We start from the raw sequence: 20,696 nt of genomic DNA, 5'->3' as shown, positions 1-20,696 counted from the left end.
TCCCCAGCCATGCTGAACTGTGAGTCCCTTAAACCTCTTTCCTCTATAAATTACCCAGTCTCAGGTATGTCCTTATAGCAGTGTGAGAACGAACTAATACAGGCCAGGAACTTATAAATAACATGGCCAGCTTTTAGTGAGTGCCAAATGTATGCATAAGAAAGAGAAAGAAAGAACAGAGGCATAGAAAGGATCAAATACACCATCTCATGCAGCCTTTCCTGTCCTCTGCCCTGGTAACAGCACAGTTGAGGCCTCCTCTCCATCACCCCTTCTCCAGTCCTCACCCCCACCCCTGGCACGAGTCTTCTAGAATCCAGTGTATGCTTCACTTTTCTGCTCAACAGCCTTCGATGGCTGCCCACTGCCTTCACGATAGAGCCATTCAAACCTTCAGTCTGCATCTTCAAACTTATCTCCTTTCATTTCCTATGGAAACTAGAAATCTGATTTGAGTCACACTCATCCATTCATCCATTCATTGCTCCTCATAATAATGTACAGATTCCTACCTCCCAGTCTTTGTTCACACCATTCCTTCTATCTAGAATCCCATTCCCAATCCCCTTGGTTTATTCAAATCTTAGCCTTTCTTTAGAGCTGACCCCAGGTCCCCACCCTCTTTCTAGTAATTCTTCCACACTCACTCTTGCTACATTGGTCTTTCCCTCATTAGTTGCTTGAATCTTTTACTTGGCATTTAGTATCCACCGTTTTTTATTGTTAGTTACCAATTTTTTAGGTCTGACCCAGCTCCTCAAACAAACTGTAGCCACTCAAGGTCAGGGACCATTTCTGGTCCTCTTGGAGCTTTACTGCAATGCCATGCACACAGCAGGCATTCATCATATTTTGCAAGCATGGGTAGATAGAGCACTGCCTTGGAAATTGAAACCTAAGCCCAGTTCTGCAGTCAATTACCAGCATGACTGTGGCCAAATCACCAGGTGACTCTGGGCCTCAAATCCCGCATCCATTACAGAGAAGTGGGGAGAGTTGGACTGAGGTCCTTGCCAGATCTAACAGTCTATGAGAGGGGTTGACCATTCACTAATATTGCTGGAAAATCTTTTTTCTGGCTTATTCACTTAAGTCCCATCACTAAAGCTAGTGGGAGATGTTTGGGGGAAGCAAAGATTCAGCAAAGGAGCCTGTGAGAATTCAGAGTTTAAGGAGAGCTGTTAAGTTTGAACTTTTTAATTTAAAAAGAACAAGATCGCCAAACTAAAATGTCCCACGCCTTCTCTTTTCAGTGCCTAGTAGCAATTTGCTAGGAAGGCAGGGCTGATGCTATTACTTGGGTTCAAGATAACATGCACCCTTTCCTGTTTTTTAGGAGCTGTCCTTGTTAAGAAGATGTCATAAGGTCAGCATTTGATGGGGGAGAGGAAAAAGGATCTTAAGTTTTGAAGTTTCCCTTTTCTTGCTTTGATTCCAGCAGGATAGCACAGGCACATGGCCCTAGAAGGTAATCTAAGTGGACCAGAAGAGCTCAGAATCAGGGCCCATCTGTCTATACCCAAGGTCTTCATTTCAAGAGGCAGGAAATAAGCCTTGACTCAACCTCAACTTTGAATGAGAATGAGATGCTTTCCAGGGAGGTGGGTATTTGGCCCACCCATTTCTCTGCCCTCCCTCACAAGTCAGGAGGCAGCAAAGGCCAGAAGAGAAGCTCTCAGAACACAATCAGGAGACATCACTTTATCTCAGCATTTCTGTTTCATTGGCTTACCAATTCCTACATCCACGTGAATGTGATCCTCAATTTCTCCACTTACAACAAACACCAGGCTTTACCCTCCCTATCTCAGATGATGCAGTGAGAAGAAAGAAAACAGAAGAGGGAAAGAGAGCTGATAGGGAAAGAGGCTGTAGACATTTGTGGAACTCATCTTTTTAGGCATATAACTCAGATATAGTGAGAGAATGGGGGAAAGTAAAGTGTGAGTCAGACACTTCTGGATGTATAAAACCTTCTTGCAGTATTGCAGTGTTAGAGTTCAGAAAAGCCTTCAGAGATCACCTGGATCAATCACTTCCTTTTGACAGATTTTAGAGACTGATCTCAGAGAGGCTGGGACTCTCCCAGAGGTAAATGAGGCCAGTGCAGGAGCCAGGACTGGGACTCCCAACCCACTGCTTTCCCCAGCAGACCAAGTGAGTTCCCTTAACTTCCTCCCGGGACTTAGTTCAGGTTCTCGGTTCCTTTAACTTCCCCCCTAAACTGACATCAAGTTCTTAGCTTAGTGGAAATATTTTTAGCCTTGACCACATCATGGACAGCAGTTCTATTCTCCATGATCCAAGTGCTCAGCTGAAAGGAAAAAGAAGCGTCCAGAGCAATTCTGGGACCAGATCTCCACATGACCAGTTCTCTCAGTGTTGGGCTGTCAGCTGAGCTAAGGGAGGCAGACATGTTCTGGTTCAGTGTCTGTGTTTTGTTTCTGATGTAAACATGGAACTGAAGGTCTGTTTTCACTGCCTCATTACTGATAGGATGACACACTTTCCCACTATTCTTCTTAGCATAAGCCACAAGAAGCACTGGCAAAACAAATTCATGGTCACATCCTTTGTCATTGTGAATGTTTAGCGGATTCTGACATGTAGGAGGGGGGAACGTGGCTACTTAGCCAGGCTGGCAGGGGCTCATCACAAAACAGCTTTTATTCCAGTGCGAGAACTTAGAAAACACAGTCTTCAGTAAGAACCCTGGGGGGCACCAGGGGAGATATCAAGGTTGAGCTCTCCACCTGGGCTTTTGGTTTTCAGGAAGGTCCCTCTCTAAACCTGTGCACCTCTGGTCTGATGGACTTTCGCGGCTCCAGAGGAATCACAGCCTGGGAACATGCAGACAGAACCCAGACTCCATGAGGAGGGTGCAGGGAATGAACCTGGGGTTGCAATTTCCTTCACTCTCAGGAGAAAAGCAGCACGAGTATCCCACTTGTTTGTAAAGAAATCTGTCAACAGGGACCTAACGGAATATGGAAAAGCAGCCAGTGATTCGCATTCTACTTTGAACAGGGCTGCCTGCTCAGAAGGTGCTATCCCCAAGCTCTGCAACTTTCAATTCTTGGTCACCCTCAACTGAGGACAGGGAACTCCATGTGAATAAGCAGAAGAGACCAGAGGAAAGTGCCCTTTGGAACAGGGAAGATTGGAAAGACAGGATAAAAACATAAAGCAGAAACTGGAAGTCTCCCAAGTGGTTATGAATAACAATCTATTGGCCATAGTAGGAAAAGTACTTTTTAGAGCTGAGGCTCTAAGGGTCATTCGTTCAACAAGCAAGTGTGTGGAATTTGGTAACCAGCATATGTTAGGTGCAACAGAAAGTAGGCTCTATGACGCAGCCTTTTCCTTGACAAGTTAATCAGCAGCACACATACCTACGAAGCATTCACAATCAGTAACAGTACTTTCCAAGTGAATGCTTTTCGCAGTTTTGGAAGGAGTTTCACCACATTTGATCCTTATGACAACACGGTGAGGCAATCGGGGAGAGTTACTCTCATGTTATAGATGATGGAACTCATTTCTCAAGCGACATGCAGATAATACATGCAGTATTACCCAAAGGCTTTTGACCTGTGTTTCCATTTTTTAATTAAGTGAAGGTTGAGAGGGGCTTTGAGAGAGACTGGGAGTGGCAGATGAGATCTGGGGAGAGCAGTGAGATCACAAGGAAACAGCTGTACTGTTAACTAGTTTCTGTGTCGCCAGTGCATGCTCCAACCACTTGACAGATAAAATGTGGAAACATTTTGGGAAGAGGATTCAGAACACTCAGTGGCAATTTCAAAGATAATTAATATGTATTCACTAGTCTCAGCCCTTCATTTACAAGATACCTGTGGATACATGTAGAAACTTCTAATGACAGAATGTGCTTTTAATGACAGCTTACCCAGTTGTATGACTAGAGCCTTGAAATGGTGCTGGACGAACTGTACATCAACACTGAGAAAGCCCTTCACTTTTTCTTGACTAGCACTGGCACTTTCTTAATTAAAAAAGATGAAAACAAAACTTAAAAACCTTGAAATGATGCTAGGTATAGATTAGGAAATTATCTGACCAAGGATTAAAATTTAAAATCTAAAATACAAGTAATCTGGTCAAAGTCTCTCCTAGAAGCTTATTATGGTGATGACTGTTCAATCTTCCATCAATTTCTAGACAGCATGAATTCTTCTCTCCTGGCCTTAACTGAATCCTCAGGTTTAACCCCTCATGTTCCACTTTCACACGGGACAATCCACGCATCATTCACCTACAGAACAGTACCTGTTCCCGGCTCCTACTGATCCTCTCAGAGAGCAAATCCGAGTTGTTTCTCTCTTCTTCCAGTTCCATCTCCAATTGAGACACCTTGTCCTAAGAAAGAAATCACAAATACAGTCGACTTAACTTGCACTGACCGGGATTAAGAGCAAAGACTGCCCCATAGAGAAAGAACCCTAAGGGCAAATGAGAACTGACTAGCATTAGGGTTTGGAAAAACAATATATCTATTTCTTACATTGCCCAAGGTAGATATTTCTTCAACTACGTGTTTCATGACTTGTAATGTAAAATGTAACTGTGTATGTAGAAAACACACAAAAGAAGAGAAAACATTATCCCAAACCCGAATACAAACACTAAGGACATTGGAGCATGTTTCTGTCAAGTCTTTGTTTCTCCCTGTGAATCAACAACTTTAAACCGATCTACCCAAGCCAGTGTCTGTTAAAAGACAACGTGGAAAAAAACACTTCATGCTCAGGACAATCTTCTGTCTGCATCCTGCTCAGGGTTTCCAAAAGCCTTGCAGGAGTAAATCTACAGCAGACGTCTAAGGAACAGCATGCATTTGCACTGTGCACTCCCAAACCTGCATTGGATTAACCAAAAGACAGTGCTAACCAATTCTGTTAAACTCATCATCACTTAAGAATAATAATTTGTGGCTTCTTTGTTGGCTCCTAATCTAACCTAATTGAGTGTTAAGAGAAAAACATTTCAAAGCAGCTTTGTATATGAAGAAAAGAGGCTTCTAACATCAACCACCCCACTTAGAACTGCGGGTTGTTGGTCTTGAGCATGTGTTTCTCCTGTCACCAGTCAATCTGTCATAAGTCTAAGTAAACTCAGAGCCACAAATGCTAAAAAGTAATTGGCATTCCAAGTTTTAAATGTGAACCTGCAGCATTTGTATATAAATACTGTCTCTGAAATTGCCAAAGTGGATTGATAAGCAATGGACACCTCTATCCCTAAATATTATTCTATTTACCACAATAAGACACCCAGGATTCATGTGAATGACTAACTGCCTGTGAATGGCCCCCAGGTAGTGATCAAAACCTATGGGGAAGCCAGAAAGCCCTCTCCCGGGAGCCAAACATCTCAAAGGCCAACTTGGATCGGAGCTGGGCCAGGCACCGAAGCCTCCTGTTTATTCAGTGGTTCCTGATGCCTCCAAGACCAGTCTCACTATAGTCAGACAGACATCACAAGAGCTGCATTTACATCCAACAGCCATCTGAGTTTACAGAAAATGCCCATCATTGGGAGAGCTCTTGAGTCTTGAAAATTAATTTTAAGTGCTAGTGAAGGAGCAGGCAAGACGTAGTCACAGCAAGATGGTCCTGCTAGCTGCCTCTTAGGGGACAAAACACCCCTCAAGTGCATCTCATGGTAACAGGCTCTTGAGAGCCATTCATTTTGCAATTAATGGGAAAATAGCTAAATATTGCAAAGGGGCAAATGAAGCTTAGCTATGCCACTCCTTCTACACCTAAGTTGGCCAAAGGAAATGTTCTCTTTAGTCAGGATATACTATGGATTTTAGCACCTCTTTGTAGGACTCTCTTCTTGCCTAAAATCCATACTGCACAGAACCGAGCAGGAGTGTTAGGGGTCCAGGCCAGGGCCATTACTCCAAAGGTTCTTCCTCCACTGCCTGAAGAGGCTTTAGCTTGTTTTGAGCCAGGCTGTTGTAGGCCCTAGAATAATCAGTTTCTAATTAAGTGGGTTGACCTTAGCTTGACTTAAAATTACCACCCCTAAAGAGAGCAGAACCAGGACATTAGCAAAATGTACAGCAGACCTACAAAAGAGCAATAAAACTGTAATCAGGTTATTCCAGTCTCTAAAAGAGGCCTATCTAATAAAATCTTCAATGACTGAAACAACACTACCTAGATATAAATGGCTACTAAGTCCCCTGGAGGTTTTAAAAGTTATTTCTGTTTATTTGCAAAGTTGAATCAGGAATTCCATTGATTCTGAATTTAAGCCATCTCTCCATGGCCTTGAGCACTGTCTTTTATCAAAATCTTGACAATTTTAACTTCTCTGAAAAATCTGAGGCTATTTTTTAGTGTCTCTCTCAATTCCACTTTTTCAGTGTCTCTCCCTCTCTCTAAATTCTACTGGGGCTTGTGTGTGTATGTGTGTGTTTCTGGGGGTTAGTTTTGTTCCTAGGAATTATTCTTTTTTAAAAGTTCAGATGGAGTGATTCTAAGGTTCTTCTTGTCAACCTCAGTGAACTGTCCATACTTAGATTCTGTTACTTCATTTACATTTTTCTAATATGTTGTGTTTTCAGCCTGTGACTAGATCACCCCTATGTGGTGACTGCATTCAGCACTTTCTGATATGCTGTCTTGGACTATGTACATACTATGTATACCACAGTAAATTGAGTCACAGTGTGCTGCGAGCTCTGGCAAAGCCAAATAACCCGTAAGGGAAAAATGGGCCAGAAACAGGAAGCAAGAATGGAATATGCGGTGTGGCAAATGAAGGATGACAATTCCTAGGAGGCTGCTCTCTGGACATGCAGCAGTTTGGTTCCTTCTAGTTAAGCCGAAAGCACTGCTCCAAAGAACAAACAGACAAGGAACTATCAGTGCCCTTAGGCAAAATCACCTACGTCCCTAGGAATCTGTTCCATTTTCTCTCAAGACAATGAGAACGTTAGACTAAATTGTGTCCATCATTCCTTCTAACTCTAATGTCCTGAGTCTATCAATGACTGGCCCCTTCCTTCAATCAAGAAATGACCTCACTACACCCGGCTGTGGGAGAGAATAAAAACCCCAGACTTCCCACAGGCTGAGCTGAGAGCAAAGAGGTGGCTTCTCTCGTGGCCCAGACTCGCTCTCCACAGGTCCCCCAGCTCACGCTGTGCGGCCCACAGACCTCCATCTGCTTGACCAGTCTGCTGCGGTCATCTTTGAGGTGACTCTTGGCTTCCAGCTCATACTCCAGGTCCTTCAGCGTCTGCTCCAGAAGCTGCCTTTTTGTGAGCGCTTCATCCTGAGCTCTCTGGTAGTCCCGTAACTCTTCCTCCATCAGGCGCATCTAGGAGGAGAGACAGCTGGGATGGTTTCCTGGGGTGCCTCAAGAGCATAGAGACCTCCACAGACAGTGCAGAGGCTGACTCCACCAAAAGGAAGATCCGCTGGACCCCCACAATATGGGAGATCAGAAGACCCTGAGCAAGTCCTACCTCCCTCTGGGCCTCAGTTTCCTTTTTGTAAAAAGAGAGGGTTTTCCAGCTACAGGCAGCAACCTATTAGGTTACAAATTCCATTTGGTAGATGTTGACCAGTATTTTTTAATTAAATAGAACAGAAAAAATAGCAGAGTATTAGCAAATATTGATTTGCAAATCTTTTGTACTAGACATTCATATATTTGTGCAGATGCGTGTATTCCTGGGTTACAAGACGTAGGTTTTGTTTTTGTTTTTGTTTTTGTTTTGTGAGACTGAGTCTTGCTTTGTTGCACAGGCTAGAGTGCAGTGGTGCGATCTTGGCTAACTGCAGCCTCCATCTCCTGGGTTCAAACAATTCTCCTGCCTCAGCCTCCCAAGTAGCTGGGATTACAGGTGCCTGCCACCACACTGAGCTAATGTTTGTATTTTTAGTAGAGATGGAGTTTCACCATGGTGACCTGGCTGGTCTCGAACTCCTGACCTCAGGTGATGCCCACCTCGGTCTCCCAAAGTACTGGGATTGCAGGCGTGAGCCACCATGCCTGGCTGAACGCTAAATGCAGGTTTTACTAGGTCGTGTTAAAAATTCTCGAGAGCCCCTTAACTAAATACATGTTTCCCAGGGGGTAATTTATTGTCTACCGGTATCACTGTCACCTCAAAAGAGGTTTCAAGCCAGTAAAAAAGAACACACAACTGAATTAATCACCGCAAAGCGACCTACTGGCACAAAACCTAACAATATACACAGGCACATTAGGGAAAGCCACTGCTTTGTAGAAGAAAATGATTAGCTCTTAATTTACAATGTTGACTTTTTTCCATCCACAAGATGGCACTCAACTAATAGCTTTGAATAAAGTGCAACAGACAAAACAGTTAGATTCACAAGGGCCAGTCTGTGTCTTGAACTCTGGAAGCTCTCTGGGGAGACCAGGCAGCTCAGCACACAGTAGGTCTCCCTTAAACATCTGTGTGGGCTGATGTGGTGAAGCCCCAGGCTGTCTGCTTTGTTCTAAGTGTCCTACCCTCTTGGAGTTGGTACCAGTATCGGGTAGAGTTACAGTCTCAGGAATATAATACACCAGGGGGTCTGTTTCCTTCAGAGTATATGAAAGCGAATGGCAAACTCCACTACAGAATGCCACCCTTCTGCAGTGTCTGTCACAGGAGAGTTGGAAAGCCCCAGTAGTTGAGGACAGCTTCGGAAAACCCATGAGAAAACTTGAGGAAATGTGTTCTTCTCTGGGAGGCTGACAGCAGCACTGGGCATTTCTGAGAACAGCCTAGCCTTGAAGACGACATCTCCAGATGAAGACCCGCATCTAGTTTGGGTGGTTACCATGACAGAAAGTACATGAAAGCACAGAATGAAAATCACCCCATGGAAAAAGAGTGATGGGACATTCTCTGGATACAGAGGGTGTGCTATATTCCAGAGCATTTAAAAAAACAAAAACAAAACAACAAAACAACGCTCTATGACTCAGTTTCCTCGTTCACAAAATTGGGATAATTATAAAACCAGCCTTCTAAAGCTATTATGAGAATTAAATGAGATGATACCAAAAAAGACATGGGTATGAGGGTCAGAAAGAATGACAGGCAAATGTGCAGCCTGCGTTTCCTTCCTGTCCCCCTTCCCAATGCCCAGCGTGCCCTCCTCCACTGCTCAGCACAGCTCCACCTTCCACACCCAGCAGGTCCCTCCTAACAGCTGGTAAAGGCCCCGTCATACTCCGAGTCCTTGACGGGAGCCGGCAGAAGAGAATAACTAGCATGGTGTCTGTGAACAATGTATCCTGAATCATAAGTAAGCAAACAACTTTTGAACTTCCTAGTGCTACCTTTAAGTAGTTGAAATCACCCTTTGCTAAAAAGGATTTAGAAAATAAACTGAACAGCAGTAATCACTAAGTCTCGATCCTCTAAAGATCAAGCTTATCAGAAGGTAGAATGGGTGAAAAAAGTCTATTTCTCTCAAAGCAAAGGCAGCAACTATTACAGCACTTAGAATGGACCCCTGTCGCTTTTGGGTTTTTGTTTTTTTTTTTTTAAACCAAGATCTTCAACTCAGCTCAATCAAAACACAGGAAGAGGGGCAGCGAACAGAGTTGAGCTTGAGTTTTTTAAGGATCCAGAGTGACCTTGGCTTGTCAATTCACTTTTGTTTTCAACAACTCCATCACTCTAGCATCTTAGTCAAGGGTGGTATCTCACTGTAGTTTCCCTGCAGAATGATGAGGTGTCCACGTCTGTTGCTCGCATGGAAACAGCGTCTCACAGGGCTGCATCAGTGAGAAAAATCCAGGAAGGGTCATCTTTATTTTCCTTGCAAGGAATCCTTTTATTTTGAAATGACTGCTCTTTTATAAACAACACCGGTCTCCATCTGGCCTTAACTATTCTCTCTGGACCTCAGTTTCCTTATCTAACTAGAGGATCTCTACATTTCCTTCCAACGCAAGGATTCTATCATAAAAATCATTACATAAAACGCAATGGGAAGTACTTTTCAGGGGTCATTGTGACACGGTGATCTTTTGAAGTCAAATCAGACCAGGTGCTTGTTGGTGTTCCGGCAGATATCTGAATCCTTCTGCCTCTGTGCTGTAGTAATGAACGTGATTTTTTTTTTTTTTAATGCCAAAGAGAACTGTGATGTCAGTGGGCTAATTTCAGTTCTTACTTGGAGTCCTGTATCATATAACCCTGAGCCAAAAGGGATCTGTTATCAAGGTCCTTTCAAGAGTGTTCTAGAAGTCTGCAATAAATATCTATTGTTCTTTTACACAGTTTCAGCACTGACTCGTGGGTGACGTTTCTTTGATCATCAAAGAAATTAAAGTTTGTTTTTTAAAGAAAAAAAAATGTTTTCCTGTGGAATCTTGGTGCTCTTGGCACTGTTCATGAAAAACAATAAGCCTTAAAATTAAAGAAAAGGAAATTAATATTTATGAAGTGTCTGGTATGTACAGACTCGCTGCTACACAGTCTCACATACTATCTCATTTAATTATTAAGTCACTAAAATGTGGTATATTTTTAAAGAGGTAGAAACATATGCTTAGAAAGCTGGGGTAAGTTGCTCAAGGTGACTCAGCTGGCAAGAGATATAGCTGGAAATCAGCATAGGCTGTGCTTACATTTTGAAGCCTCCAGCTTTCCATTAAAACAATCAAAAACATCCCCTTTCTTTTTCTCAGTTCTTGAGAGGCCAAGCCTGAAGGGAGCTAACATTTGAGTTTCTTTGCTCGAGCCTTCTTAAATATAAAACCAATGTTTCAATCATTTCAGTACTCATAAATTCCTGAGGATTTCTTTTATTCACCATTATTGTTGTGAAACTCTTGTCTGCCACCCTCATCCCAATAAAAGTCTGTATTTTCATAAATGAATGGCCAAAAAAACAGTTACTGTAATCCCTATTCTAGGATTAAATTAAAACATGAAAGCATATAAATAAATCATCTGGACGTAGCTGGGCACATCACGGCTGCTCCATAAATGGCAGCTAAACATTTTAGGCAAAAAATTGTAGATTCATCAAGAAAATGGTCAGGTTAAAGCTGTGTCCATTAGCCTCACAGTCCATCAGTGGGTCCTTTGTGCTCCAGAATGCCATTTGCCCACAGAACCATCCAGAAGGTGAAGAATGAAGAGTGAAGCACAAAAGCTGTCTCACGAATCTACCCCCAGGTCCCTCACAGAAGAGTTTCAGGGCAAAGGATACTTTGATAAGTGATAAAGGAAGAACTTATCTGGCCAGGCATTACCTCATCCTGTATTTTCATGGCTGTCAGTCGGGACTTTTCTGCCTCCAGGGTTTTCTCCTTCAACTGTCTTTGCATTTCTGCGAGCTCCCTGCGATTTTTCTCCTTGTACTCATCCAGCTGGTTCTGGAGCTCCAGGGTCGACGTACGGGAGGCCTCAACAATGTCTGCCATCTGGAGGAAGTGACATGGGAGTGAGCCCACCCTGGGATGTTCTATCTGAGACCACGGTCTGGGTCCCATTTCAACACACAGCACATCTCCTCTTTTCCCTTTCTTCTACGGCCCCTTCAAAGACAGCCCAGTGCCTGATCCTGAGCCAGCCAGGTGTGGGCACCTGTAACTTGGAAGTAGCATGGAGGAGTGAGCAGGTACGTCCTTTGGAGCCAGGCACCCAGCCTCAGGGTCCTATGCCTGCTGTGCCACTTACCAGTACATGGCCGGGGCACGTCGTTAACCTCTCTGGGCCCTGGCCGTGTCCGCATTGGAAACAATGAAATCATATCTACCTTACAGGGTTGTTGTCAGAATTAGTATCTGCAGATACAGATAAAACTTTATCAGCAGATACAGGTAAAATTCTAGTTAGAAACAAAATAGTAAAGTGTCTGGTACACAGTACACGTCAGAAAACAGCAGACACTCGTGTCAGCTCCCAGAATACAGAAAGCCTGCCAGCTTGGTGCCTTTCCCCTTCTGGGCATGGTGGGGCAGAGAGGAGGAGAAAGAGCAGCAGCTACCGAGCTTTGAAGCTGCTTTCACACTCCTGGACAAGTAAGAGAGATGTAAATGCAAAGAATCTGCACAGAGACATCCATTCTGATCCAGTTAACATTGGTTCCATATGCACTGACATACAGCCTGCTTCTACTAACTGTTAAGAGGTGATTCTGGTGCCCAGAATCCAGAGGATACTGGCATTAATGTTTTCTAGACCAGTTTCTCTGTATCTCTTCAACAAATCGAAAGAGCTGCCTCTGGGGATCTGCAAATCCCTGACCCTTTAGGGTTTAGACCTACCGCAGGTTTCCCAGGCTTTCACCAGACCCTCAGAGGGGACTGGGTCCAGCAAAGGCATCTGGCCCTACATCCTCTTTCCTCCTCCAGCCCCTCACCTCCTTCTGCAGTTTCTCAATGGTCTTGCCCAGGTGCCACCGCTCATTCTCCATCTCGTTCTTCAACCTTCTTAGCTGCTCCTTCTGCTCACTCTCCTCTTTGAGCTTCTCAGACAACTGCTTCTGCTCCTGGGTGGTCCGACTCAGATTTCTCTGCAAATGGCAGGGAAAGGACAGTGCTGTCACCTACCAACCAGGTAGCCACAGGAACGGGTATCACAGGGAACTTCACAGTCACACTGCAAAGCAATCAGATCTGTTAAATCCGTGATGAGGAAGAAGATCAAAAGAAAGCCGCCACAGAGACAGAAGGACATTGTTGGTTCTGCAATTCAGGGACCAAAAAGGAAAGCTGACTTACCCAAAAACATCCACAGGAATGAAGGGGCAGACAAACAATGTGCTACAGAAACACATGGCCAAGGCTGCTGGTGGTGGGCATTCAGGAGAGTGTCTGAAAACCTGAATGTTCATGCTTGAAAATCGAGGTCAAGTTGTATATTACAACAACCTAAACCTACTTGGCAATTTATGTCCTGTGACACGCAGCATCACACCTAATATTCCAGTATTTCCTGTGCTATGCAGATGGTTCTTACAGTTAGAACAACTAAAAATGAATCACGAAGAGAACACTACCCCACAGAACAAAGGTCCACTTGGGTAAAGGCAGTTGTCATCAACAGAATCCACGAATTGGACTCAGACACAGGCAAAAAGGAATTTGGAAACGCACAGGTTGATGAACTTGATGAATAGAAGGTGTTAAATGGAAGAGACACTAGTCAGATAAAATACTCGTCAGGTAGGTGGTTATTTATTGAATCAGCACCAAATACTAGTGCCTACCATAAAATACAACCATCTTGAGTGCAATACTCCCCTTAGTTCCCCTGAGGCTCTCATCTCACAAAGTCACACAGACTTCTGTTCTTTACGTAAGCATGCAATTCCAAAACAAAATCGTAAAATATTATAGGAAGGTTATGGTGGTTTCTTTAAGTGGCTAAGCATTAGGGCCATAGGCATCAGGATAAGAAGAAGAGGCACAGCTCGAAACAGAGCAACCTGACTCAAACACAGACTGAATCATCTCGAAAACGTTGTCAGGCACTGAGGGGCTGACTGTGGGCCACTACAGGAACAGCTCAGGGCCTACCCGGTCTTGTGTCCCTGCAGTGACTGCACAAGAACAATGGTTTACATTTGTACAGTGCTTAACAGTTTACAAGCTGCTGCCACAGGCAGTAACTCAGGATCTTGAAAACATTCCAAATCACTTCGGACTCTCCTGGTTTGCAGAGCAGAGGAACAGATCTGCTCTGCCAGCCGCGTGACATGGGGCTAAAACACTACCCGGGGCGGCCTTCCGGTCCCTGGTCTCTGCTGGGCTGGCTGCACTTTGAGAAGCAGCCAAGAGAACCAAGATTAACAAAAGCTGTTAGGGAAAAGATGGTGGCAAAAAGAAAGGTAATCAGAAGTTCAGTGTTGGGGGAATTAGCAGGAGTGGGCTCCAGCACAGCTGCCGCTGGGCACCCAGCAGCAGCAGAGTCAAACCTGGGGTTTCTGTTGATCAATGATTTAGCAGTCTTGGGGTAAAGGGTGAGGAAGAGTTATAGAACCAATGAAGTATGGTATGGGACAAAACCCTCAAAACACGTGTCCCAAAAAATGTCAATTCACGAAAACAACAAATACAGAGGACCCCTAATGGCTTCCTATAGAATCTTCAGGATCCAACTCATCCCCCTCCCCCTAGGAATCTCCCAGCCTCTCTTTCTCCTCCTTTTAGACCCCAATCCCAAGGGCTCCAGGCAGCAGACAAGCCAACCCAGCTCTACTCAGCCTCCATGTTGTTCATGCATGCATTTCTGCTCCACTCTTGGCTCAGGCAGGGCTGCCTGGCTCCTTCTCCTGAACCATGAGAGACACCACAGATACCACTCTGGGCCTAGGGCCTGCCAGCACCCCCCACCCCAACACATACACATTGCCTAGAAGAACAGATTTGCTACATTATTTTTAAATTATTTCTTGTAGGCTTGCCTCTTGCAAGGTAGTAAGCTCTGTAAAGGCAAGGGAGAGATTTTCTGTCTATCTGGGTATGTTCACTATTAGGCATATGATAAACACTTAGCTGTTAAAAATGAATGCCTATCCCCAAAAGCGTTCCCAAGGCTTCTTATGTTAGAATCACCAAGCGAGGATGGGATGCCTGTACTTAAAATGTAGATTCTACCTTTTTCTGATGAAATCACAATTTTTCTTAGCATGGGGTTCACAATCATTTGCATTTGAAAGCTCCCCAGATAATTCTAATATGTACTGAGGTTGAGAAACACTGTTTAGAACAACAGTCTGCCTCCTCCGTAATTCAAGAAATATGTTCCAATAAGTCACTGCTGAGAAAACGTCTCAAATTCACACGAAAAGAAGGAAACTTAGCAACTTTGCATTCTTCTGACCGTTCATGTGCACAGTGTCAGGAGTGAAATGCTCTGTAGCCACAGCGACTCTATTTCCAAGGCCAGCAATACAAGCTCATCAATGAATCATGAGATGAAAATTTAGGGAAAATATATCAGATTGGGGAATCCGAGACACAACACTGGTAGACATAGGGTGAGCATCCTTGAGCTTGGGGACCATTATCCGTAAACCGATGCAGACTTTTACCCTATGACTGAGGTCCCAATTAGCTCATATTAACAACAACCAAGTAGCAGGTAAGCCTACAGGTGTCAAGGAATGGGCAGCTTAACCAGAAGGAAGCTGGTCTTCGTGGAGTCCCTGCCACTCAGTGTCTGTGGGCTGCAACAGCAGAAGCCTTGGGCCCTTTTTCCTTGGTTGTCTCAATACTCAGAAGTCCAATGGGGTGGGAGGGAAAGCCCTAGGAGTAACGTATGCACTGTTGTCCCTTCCTGAAGGAAAGAACTGTGGTTTCTCCAGCAAAGGTTTCTTTATTTCCCCATCTGCAGAAGGCACTTTTAAATAGAATCACAGATGCCTTGCCTTAAATGCAGTTCCAGTAGCCCTAGATAGCAACACAATCCTGAAGCAAGCGGTAGGGCACTGAGCAACCCAAGAACGGCATCTTTATGATCCTCTGCTACTTTTTAACTGAGTCATGGGAAATCAGACAGAAATTTACCAGTCTTCCGCCACTATGTAAACAAATCTATTTATCATACATGAAGATGCAATAGACTAATAGCACAAAGACTGAGAAAAATTCCAGTTACTTTTTTCTTTCCTCAAGGGCTAAGGTCCCTTTGGGCTGCCAGCTTCAAGGAGGAGAGGTACACAGAAAGAGCAACCAAACAAAAGGAGCTGACTATCTGGTTTCCAATTTTAAAGGAAACAAAGTATTTTAGAGTGATGGTGCTTTTTTCATGGCATTGCTTTTAAGACCAGATAATTCAGCTAAAGACAGTGCAACTGTCAGGCCCATTTTTAATTCTCGCCAGCTGTACTGCCAGTGGCTAACACGACCACACACTGCATGAAGCCCTCTCACCATCCCCACACCACTGGGAAAACGGGCCTCAACAAAAGTAACATGTCAGGGGTAATTTCCAAGGCGAGGCTAGAGATCCGGAGGTGGGGGTGGGTGGGGATTACATTAACATCTTCAGGCCCCAAGGCCATCATCTGTTCTGTGCACTGAATTCACTCTGAGCGCAGATTCCCAACTGGGGAACGACTTCCATATGTGTGAAAAGTTCCTATTTGACCAAAGGAAAAGTTCTGAGAGACCCACAGCTGCACCTGGGACTTGGTGTGGACATACCCAGAAGGTCCAGATGTTTATCCCTATAGAGCACAAACGTGTTTCCTTTCTTCCTGCCCCGCAACCAGCTCACAAATTTAAGCCCCACACTCTGGCAGCTGGCTTGGGTAACAGGAACCAACCTAAGCTTTAAACAGCAGCACAGCACAAGTGCCATCCACACAAAATCAACCCCACAAGATTTTGTAATGAAGATCTAAATTTAAAGAAATAAAAAAAATCCAAAGTGAAGGCAGTCAGACATTGAATTGGGACTTTACTATATGCAAACACGAGTTTTGTCCCAAGAGGAGGAGAAGGCACAGACTTCTGATTCTGGGGGAGAGTCCCTAAGCTAGGCTGACCTGTGGGGATCCCTCCTCTCCTCTATACTCTAGGAGACGAGGCTGAATACTCTTCAGGAAAGCTGCAACTAGACATTTACAAATCTGAACCTGACTCGGCTCTTAACACTTTTAATGCCCCCACTTCACCTATCCCTGACTACAAGTGGGTCCTGAATGGAAAACTTTAACAACCTTCCTCTTAGACAACTCTCAAAAACACTGGCTTCCACCTCCTCAGAAACCCACCTGAGATACTTAAGCAGCATCCCGAGAGCCAACAGGAGGAGGACACGCCTCCATCACCCTGAGGTCACTGTGCAAACTCAATCAGAACAGCAGTACAGGCCTGTCTTGAGAATGTACTTCAAATGGGAAAATCTAACGTTCTAAGAACTTACTGATGTGGAATGGCGATAGCTATCCAGTTTCAAGGAAATGACCTCCGCCCGCCTCTCGGAATAGCTATCCCGAAGGACTGTGCTCTATAGCGTGCATTTGCCCAGAGGAGAAGGGAAATTGCCTTCTGCCAGAAAGCAGACCCCACACCGCCTCGGGGGCCAGTCCTGCCAGCCTTCTCACACAACTCATATTTTATCTTTGGAAAGCTGTCAAGCTCTTTAACGTCTAAACCGAGGTCTCTCCGCCTTGGCATTACTGACATTTGGGACTCGATCGTTCTTTGTAGTGGGCGCTGTCCTGTGCTTCGTAGGATATTTAACAGCATCCCTATCCCTGATTTCCACCCACGAGACACCGGTAGCATCTCCCCAGTCGTGACAACCAAAACTGTCTTCAAGCATGACCAAAACCCCTCAGTTGGGAACTGCTGGTCTAGGCAGATACTTCAAATGACTGAGTGGTTATTATGGGTGAAAGGGAGCTACCTGGAAAGAAAGGGCCAAGGACAGTCTCCGCACACCCCTCCAGTATTGCGTCTCTGTGCATTCTTCTTGAGGGAGTAACGACAACAGCCCTTGGTGTTTACCTGAGCAGCCTCCAGTTCATTCTCTAGGGCCCTCCTGGCTGACACAGCTTCTTTTTCTTCCCTTCTGGCCTGCACAAGGGCCTCCTCTAATTGTCGTATTTCTCCCTACAACGAAACACTGGGTCAGTGTGCACTTAGATGTATGCTGTACCTATGAAACTGACTCAGTGGAATTAAATGAACACCGAAGACACCCATGACGTGGCAGTGGCTACAGTCACAATGCGCCTGTCACGGACCCAAGGCGGCACACGACAGCTATGTTCTTGGATGTGTGTGCCTGTCTGCAGTTCCAGTTCTTAGCTAGGTGTGAACATCCACATTATCTCGAGTGATTTTTTATTTTTTATTTTTTATTTTTTAGAGACAGGGTCTCACTATATTGCTCAGGCTGGTCATGAACTCCTGGGCTCAAGTGATCCTCCCTCCTACCTCTGAGCCTCCCAAGTAGCTGGAATTACAGGCATGAGCCACCATGCCCAGCTGGGGTAATTTTTTTGTTTTTAATACAAATATCCAGTCTTATTCTTGGAGATGTGAAAACGATAGGTATTGAATGGACCCCACACACACAGTTTTATAAAAGGTATCCAGGTGGTTCTGATGGATGACTGCTATGGTTTGAATGCGTCCCCCAAAAAGCATATGTGTATGTTAGAGGTTTAATTGCCATTGTAATGGTATGAAAAGGTAGAACCTTTACGGGGTGATGAGACCATGAGGGCTCTGCCCTTCTGAATAGGCTCAAGCTGTCATCACAGGAGTAGGTTCCTGATCAATGGACAAGTATGGCCCCCTGTGGCCAGTCAGTTCCCCACTCCACCTCTGCCCTTCTGCCATGTGATGCCATTCACACTGCGACACAGAAGGACAGCCCTCGCTAGAGGCTGGTATCTTAATATTAGCCTCCCCATCTCCAGAATTGTGAGAAATACATTTCTATTTTTCCTTAAGTACCCCAATGTGGTATTCCACGACAGCAGCACAGGACAGACGAAGGCAGTGACCATGTGTATCTCCTCCTTCACTGTCAGCTGCCTTTCCTACTGCTGAGAGTGTGTCAACTCTCAACTTCCCACTGCTAGAGGTCTGGCCAACCAGGTCACTGGCTTGTTAAAATCAGTGTCACTTCAAAAACATCAACTATGAGTTAAAAAGAATACATAGTCTTGAGTGAGAATCAGTCTAATGGTGGTGTTAAGATAGCCTTTTCAGGTAGAGGCCTGTGCGAAGCCGTGGAAGGCTGGGTGTGTCTGGTATCTGGGTGTATGGGGATTCCTGTGCCTAGACCTGTGTTCCCACCTGACCTCACCCTCCCTGTTCCCAGGCCTCCCTGTCATGCCACTCCCGGGGTAACAAAGAAATGGCTTACAGAGAGGATGTATTCACTATTGCCTTGACCTTTCCAACTAAATTATGACAATAAATCCCTTCCCCACTTTTGAAATCAATTACACAGGAAAGAAGGAGCAGCAGCTGCCAAAGCTGGGCCTGGGCCCAGCGAGCCTCACCTCGTACTTCTTCAGGGTTTCCTTCGCCTTGGCTTCATCGCCTTTCAGGTCCTCGATCTGCCTTTGAAGCTGAGCAACTCTCTGCTCCAGTTCTTCGCTTCTTCCCTGCAGCTTCTCATTCTCCTCCTGCAGAAGCTTCACGCGCATTTCGGTCCCTGCCTGGTCTTGCTCTGAAGTGTTGCTCCTGCTGGCCAAGACCTCGACATTCTGTTAAAAACACAGAGCAAATGAACAACGAGACCGGTGTCAAGGAGCTGTCCCCAAGCTGGGAGAACGGCTGGCATTTATGAAAAACCCATTGTGCCCACTCAGCCAGGCCCTGTGCTGAGCCAGGGCTCGGCAAACGGCAGCCTGCAGGTCCAACCCAGCCCTCCACCTGTTTTGAAAAGTGCAGTGTTATTGGAACATAGCCACGCCCGTCCATTTGCACATTGTCTGTGGCTGCTTTCAAGCTACAACAGCAGGGTCCAAGTGGCTGCAACGGAAACCCCAAAGCCTATGGTGTCACAAAGCCTAAAATGTTGACTCTCTGGCTCTTTTTAGAAAGAAAAAGTCTGCCAACCCTTGCCTGTGTTAAGATCCTTACATGGGATTTCAACCTTTTAACAATTCCAGAAGGTAGGTGCTATTCTTATCACCATCTTAAATATGAGGAAACTGACACTTGGATAGTTTAAATAACTTGTCCAAGATCACTTAGGAGGAGTTATATTCAGGCAGACTGAATCCAGAACCTGTCTTCATAACCCTCGCTTTCTGACATGCCCACTTCCCTGCCCCATCCATGGGCAGGGTCTTTTTTTTTAGACGGAGTCTCGCTCTTTGGCCCAGGCTAGAGTGCAGTGGCGCGATCTTGGCTCACTGCAAGCTCCGCCTCCCGGGTTCACGCCATTCTCCTACCTCAGCCTCCCGAGTAGCTGGGACTACAGGCCCCCACCACCACGCCCGGCTAATTTTTTTGTATTTTTTAGTAGAGACGGGGTTTCACTGTGTTAGCCAGGATGGTCTCGATATCCTGACCTCGTGATCCGCCCGCCTCGACTTCCCAAAGTGCTGGGATTAGAGGTATGAGCCACCGCACCCGGCCCAGGCTCTTTCATAGAAGCTCTTGAGGAAGGGCAGCTTCGGAGTACAGGTTTTTTCATGTCCAACAGAAAAGAGAAATTTAAATTAGCTTAAATTAGGATACAGTTCATAGTGTAAGCTCTAGGTATGCTGCACACAACTCACAACAGAAAGGAATGACAGTCTCAGGGTGGTTATTGTTGATTCCAGAGGTCACAGGGGCTTTGTATTCTTCGGTCTAGCGATTTGAAGTGATGTTAAAGAAGTGAGTTAACATTTGTCCTGCCCAGCGTTCCACCTCTCCAGGCAGATCTCTTCCCTGTCCTCCATTTCTCCACTACTACAAAGATGCCAATATCAGCAAATCTTATGCCTACAACACAATGCTACAGACGCCTGCAGTAAAAGAAAGGCCCAGGGAGGACAAGGTTAGGCTTTGAAAGTCTGTATCACAGCCCACGTGGGAGAAGTATCTCCTAGAATTGCTCACTTGTATAGCCTTTTGGAAAGATCTTTACATCTCTTAATAGTACAGTAAGCTTATTCTCCTGAACCTAACCAGTCAGAGAGTTTCAGGAACCAGAGCATCGTTTCATGGCCCAAATGTTTAATTCTATACAACAGAGAAAGCCTATCAGA

At 45.0% G+C, this 20,696-nt stretch overlaps 1 protein-coding gene across 5 annotated transcripts in view; it reads right to left on the bottom strand.

The window, feature by feature from the left end:
- The window catches only part of CGNL1 (cingulin like 1), a 174,778-nt gene that overhangs the window by 13,279 nt on the left and 140,803 nt on the right, over window positions 1-20,696 (bottom strand). For 4 of the 5 annotated variants that reach the window (XM_073012192.1, XM_008016471.3, XM_073012193.1 and 1 more), the window contains exons 9-14: window positions 18,993-19,199; window positions 17,482-17,586; window positions 12,381-12,533; window positions 11,269-11,439; window positions 7,195-7,356; window positions 4,291-4,380 (exon numbers count right to left, since the gene is read on the bottom strand). In XM_073012192.1, coding sequence (XP_072868293.1) covers window positions 4,291-4,380; window positions 7,195-7,356; window positions 11,269-11,439; window positions 12,381-12,533; window positions 17,482-17,586; window positions 18,993-19,199 — 888 coding nt within the window. The remainder of the gene's footprint in view (window positions 1-4,290; window positions 4,381-7,194; window positions 7,357-11,268; window positions 11,440-12,380; window positions 12,534-17,481; window positions 17,587-18,992; window positions 19,200-20,696) is intronic. The other variant, XM_073012195.1, reaches the window with a different exon arrangement.

Source organism: Chlorocebus sabaeus, chromosome 26, assembly GCF_047675955.1.
Source record: "Chlorocebus sabaeus isolate Y175 chromosome 26, mChlSab1.0.hap1, whole genome shotgun sequence".
NCBI lineage: Eukaryota > Metazoa > Chordata > Mammalia > Primates > Cercopithecidae > Chlorocebus > Chlorocebus sabaeus.
This window is presented reverse-complemented; position numbering and strand designations above follow the sequence as displayed.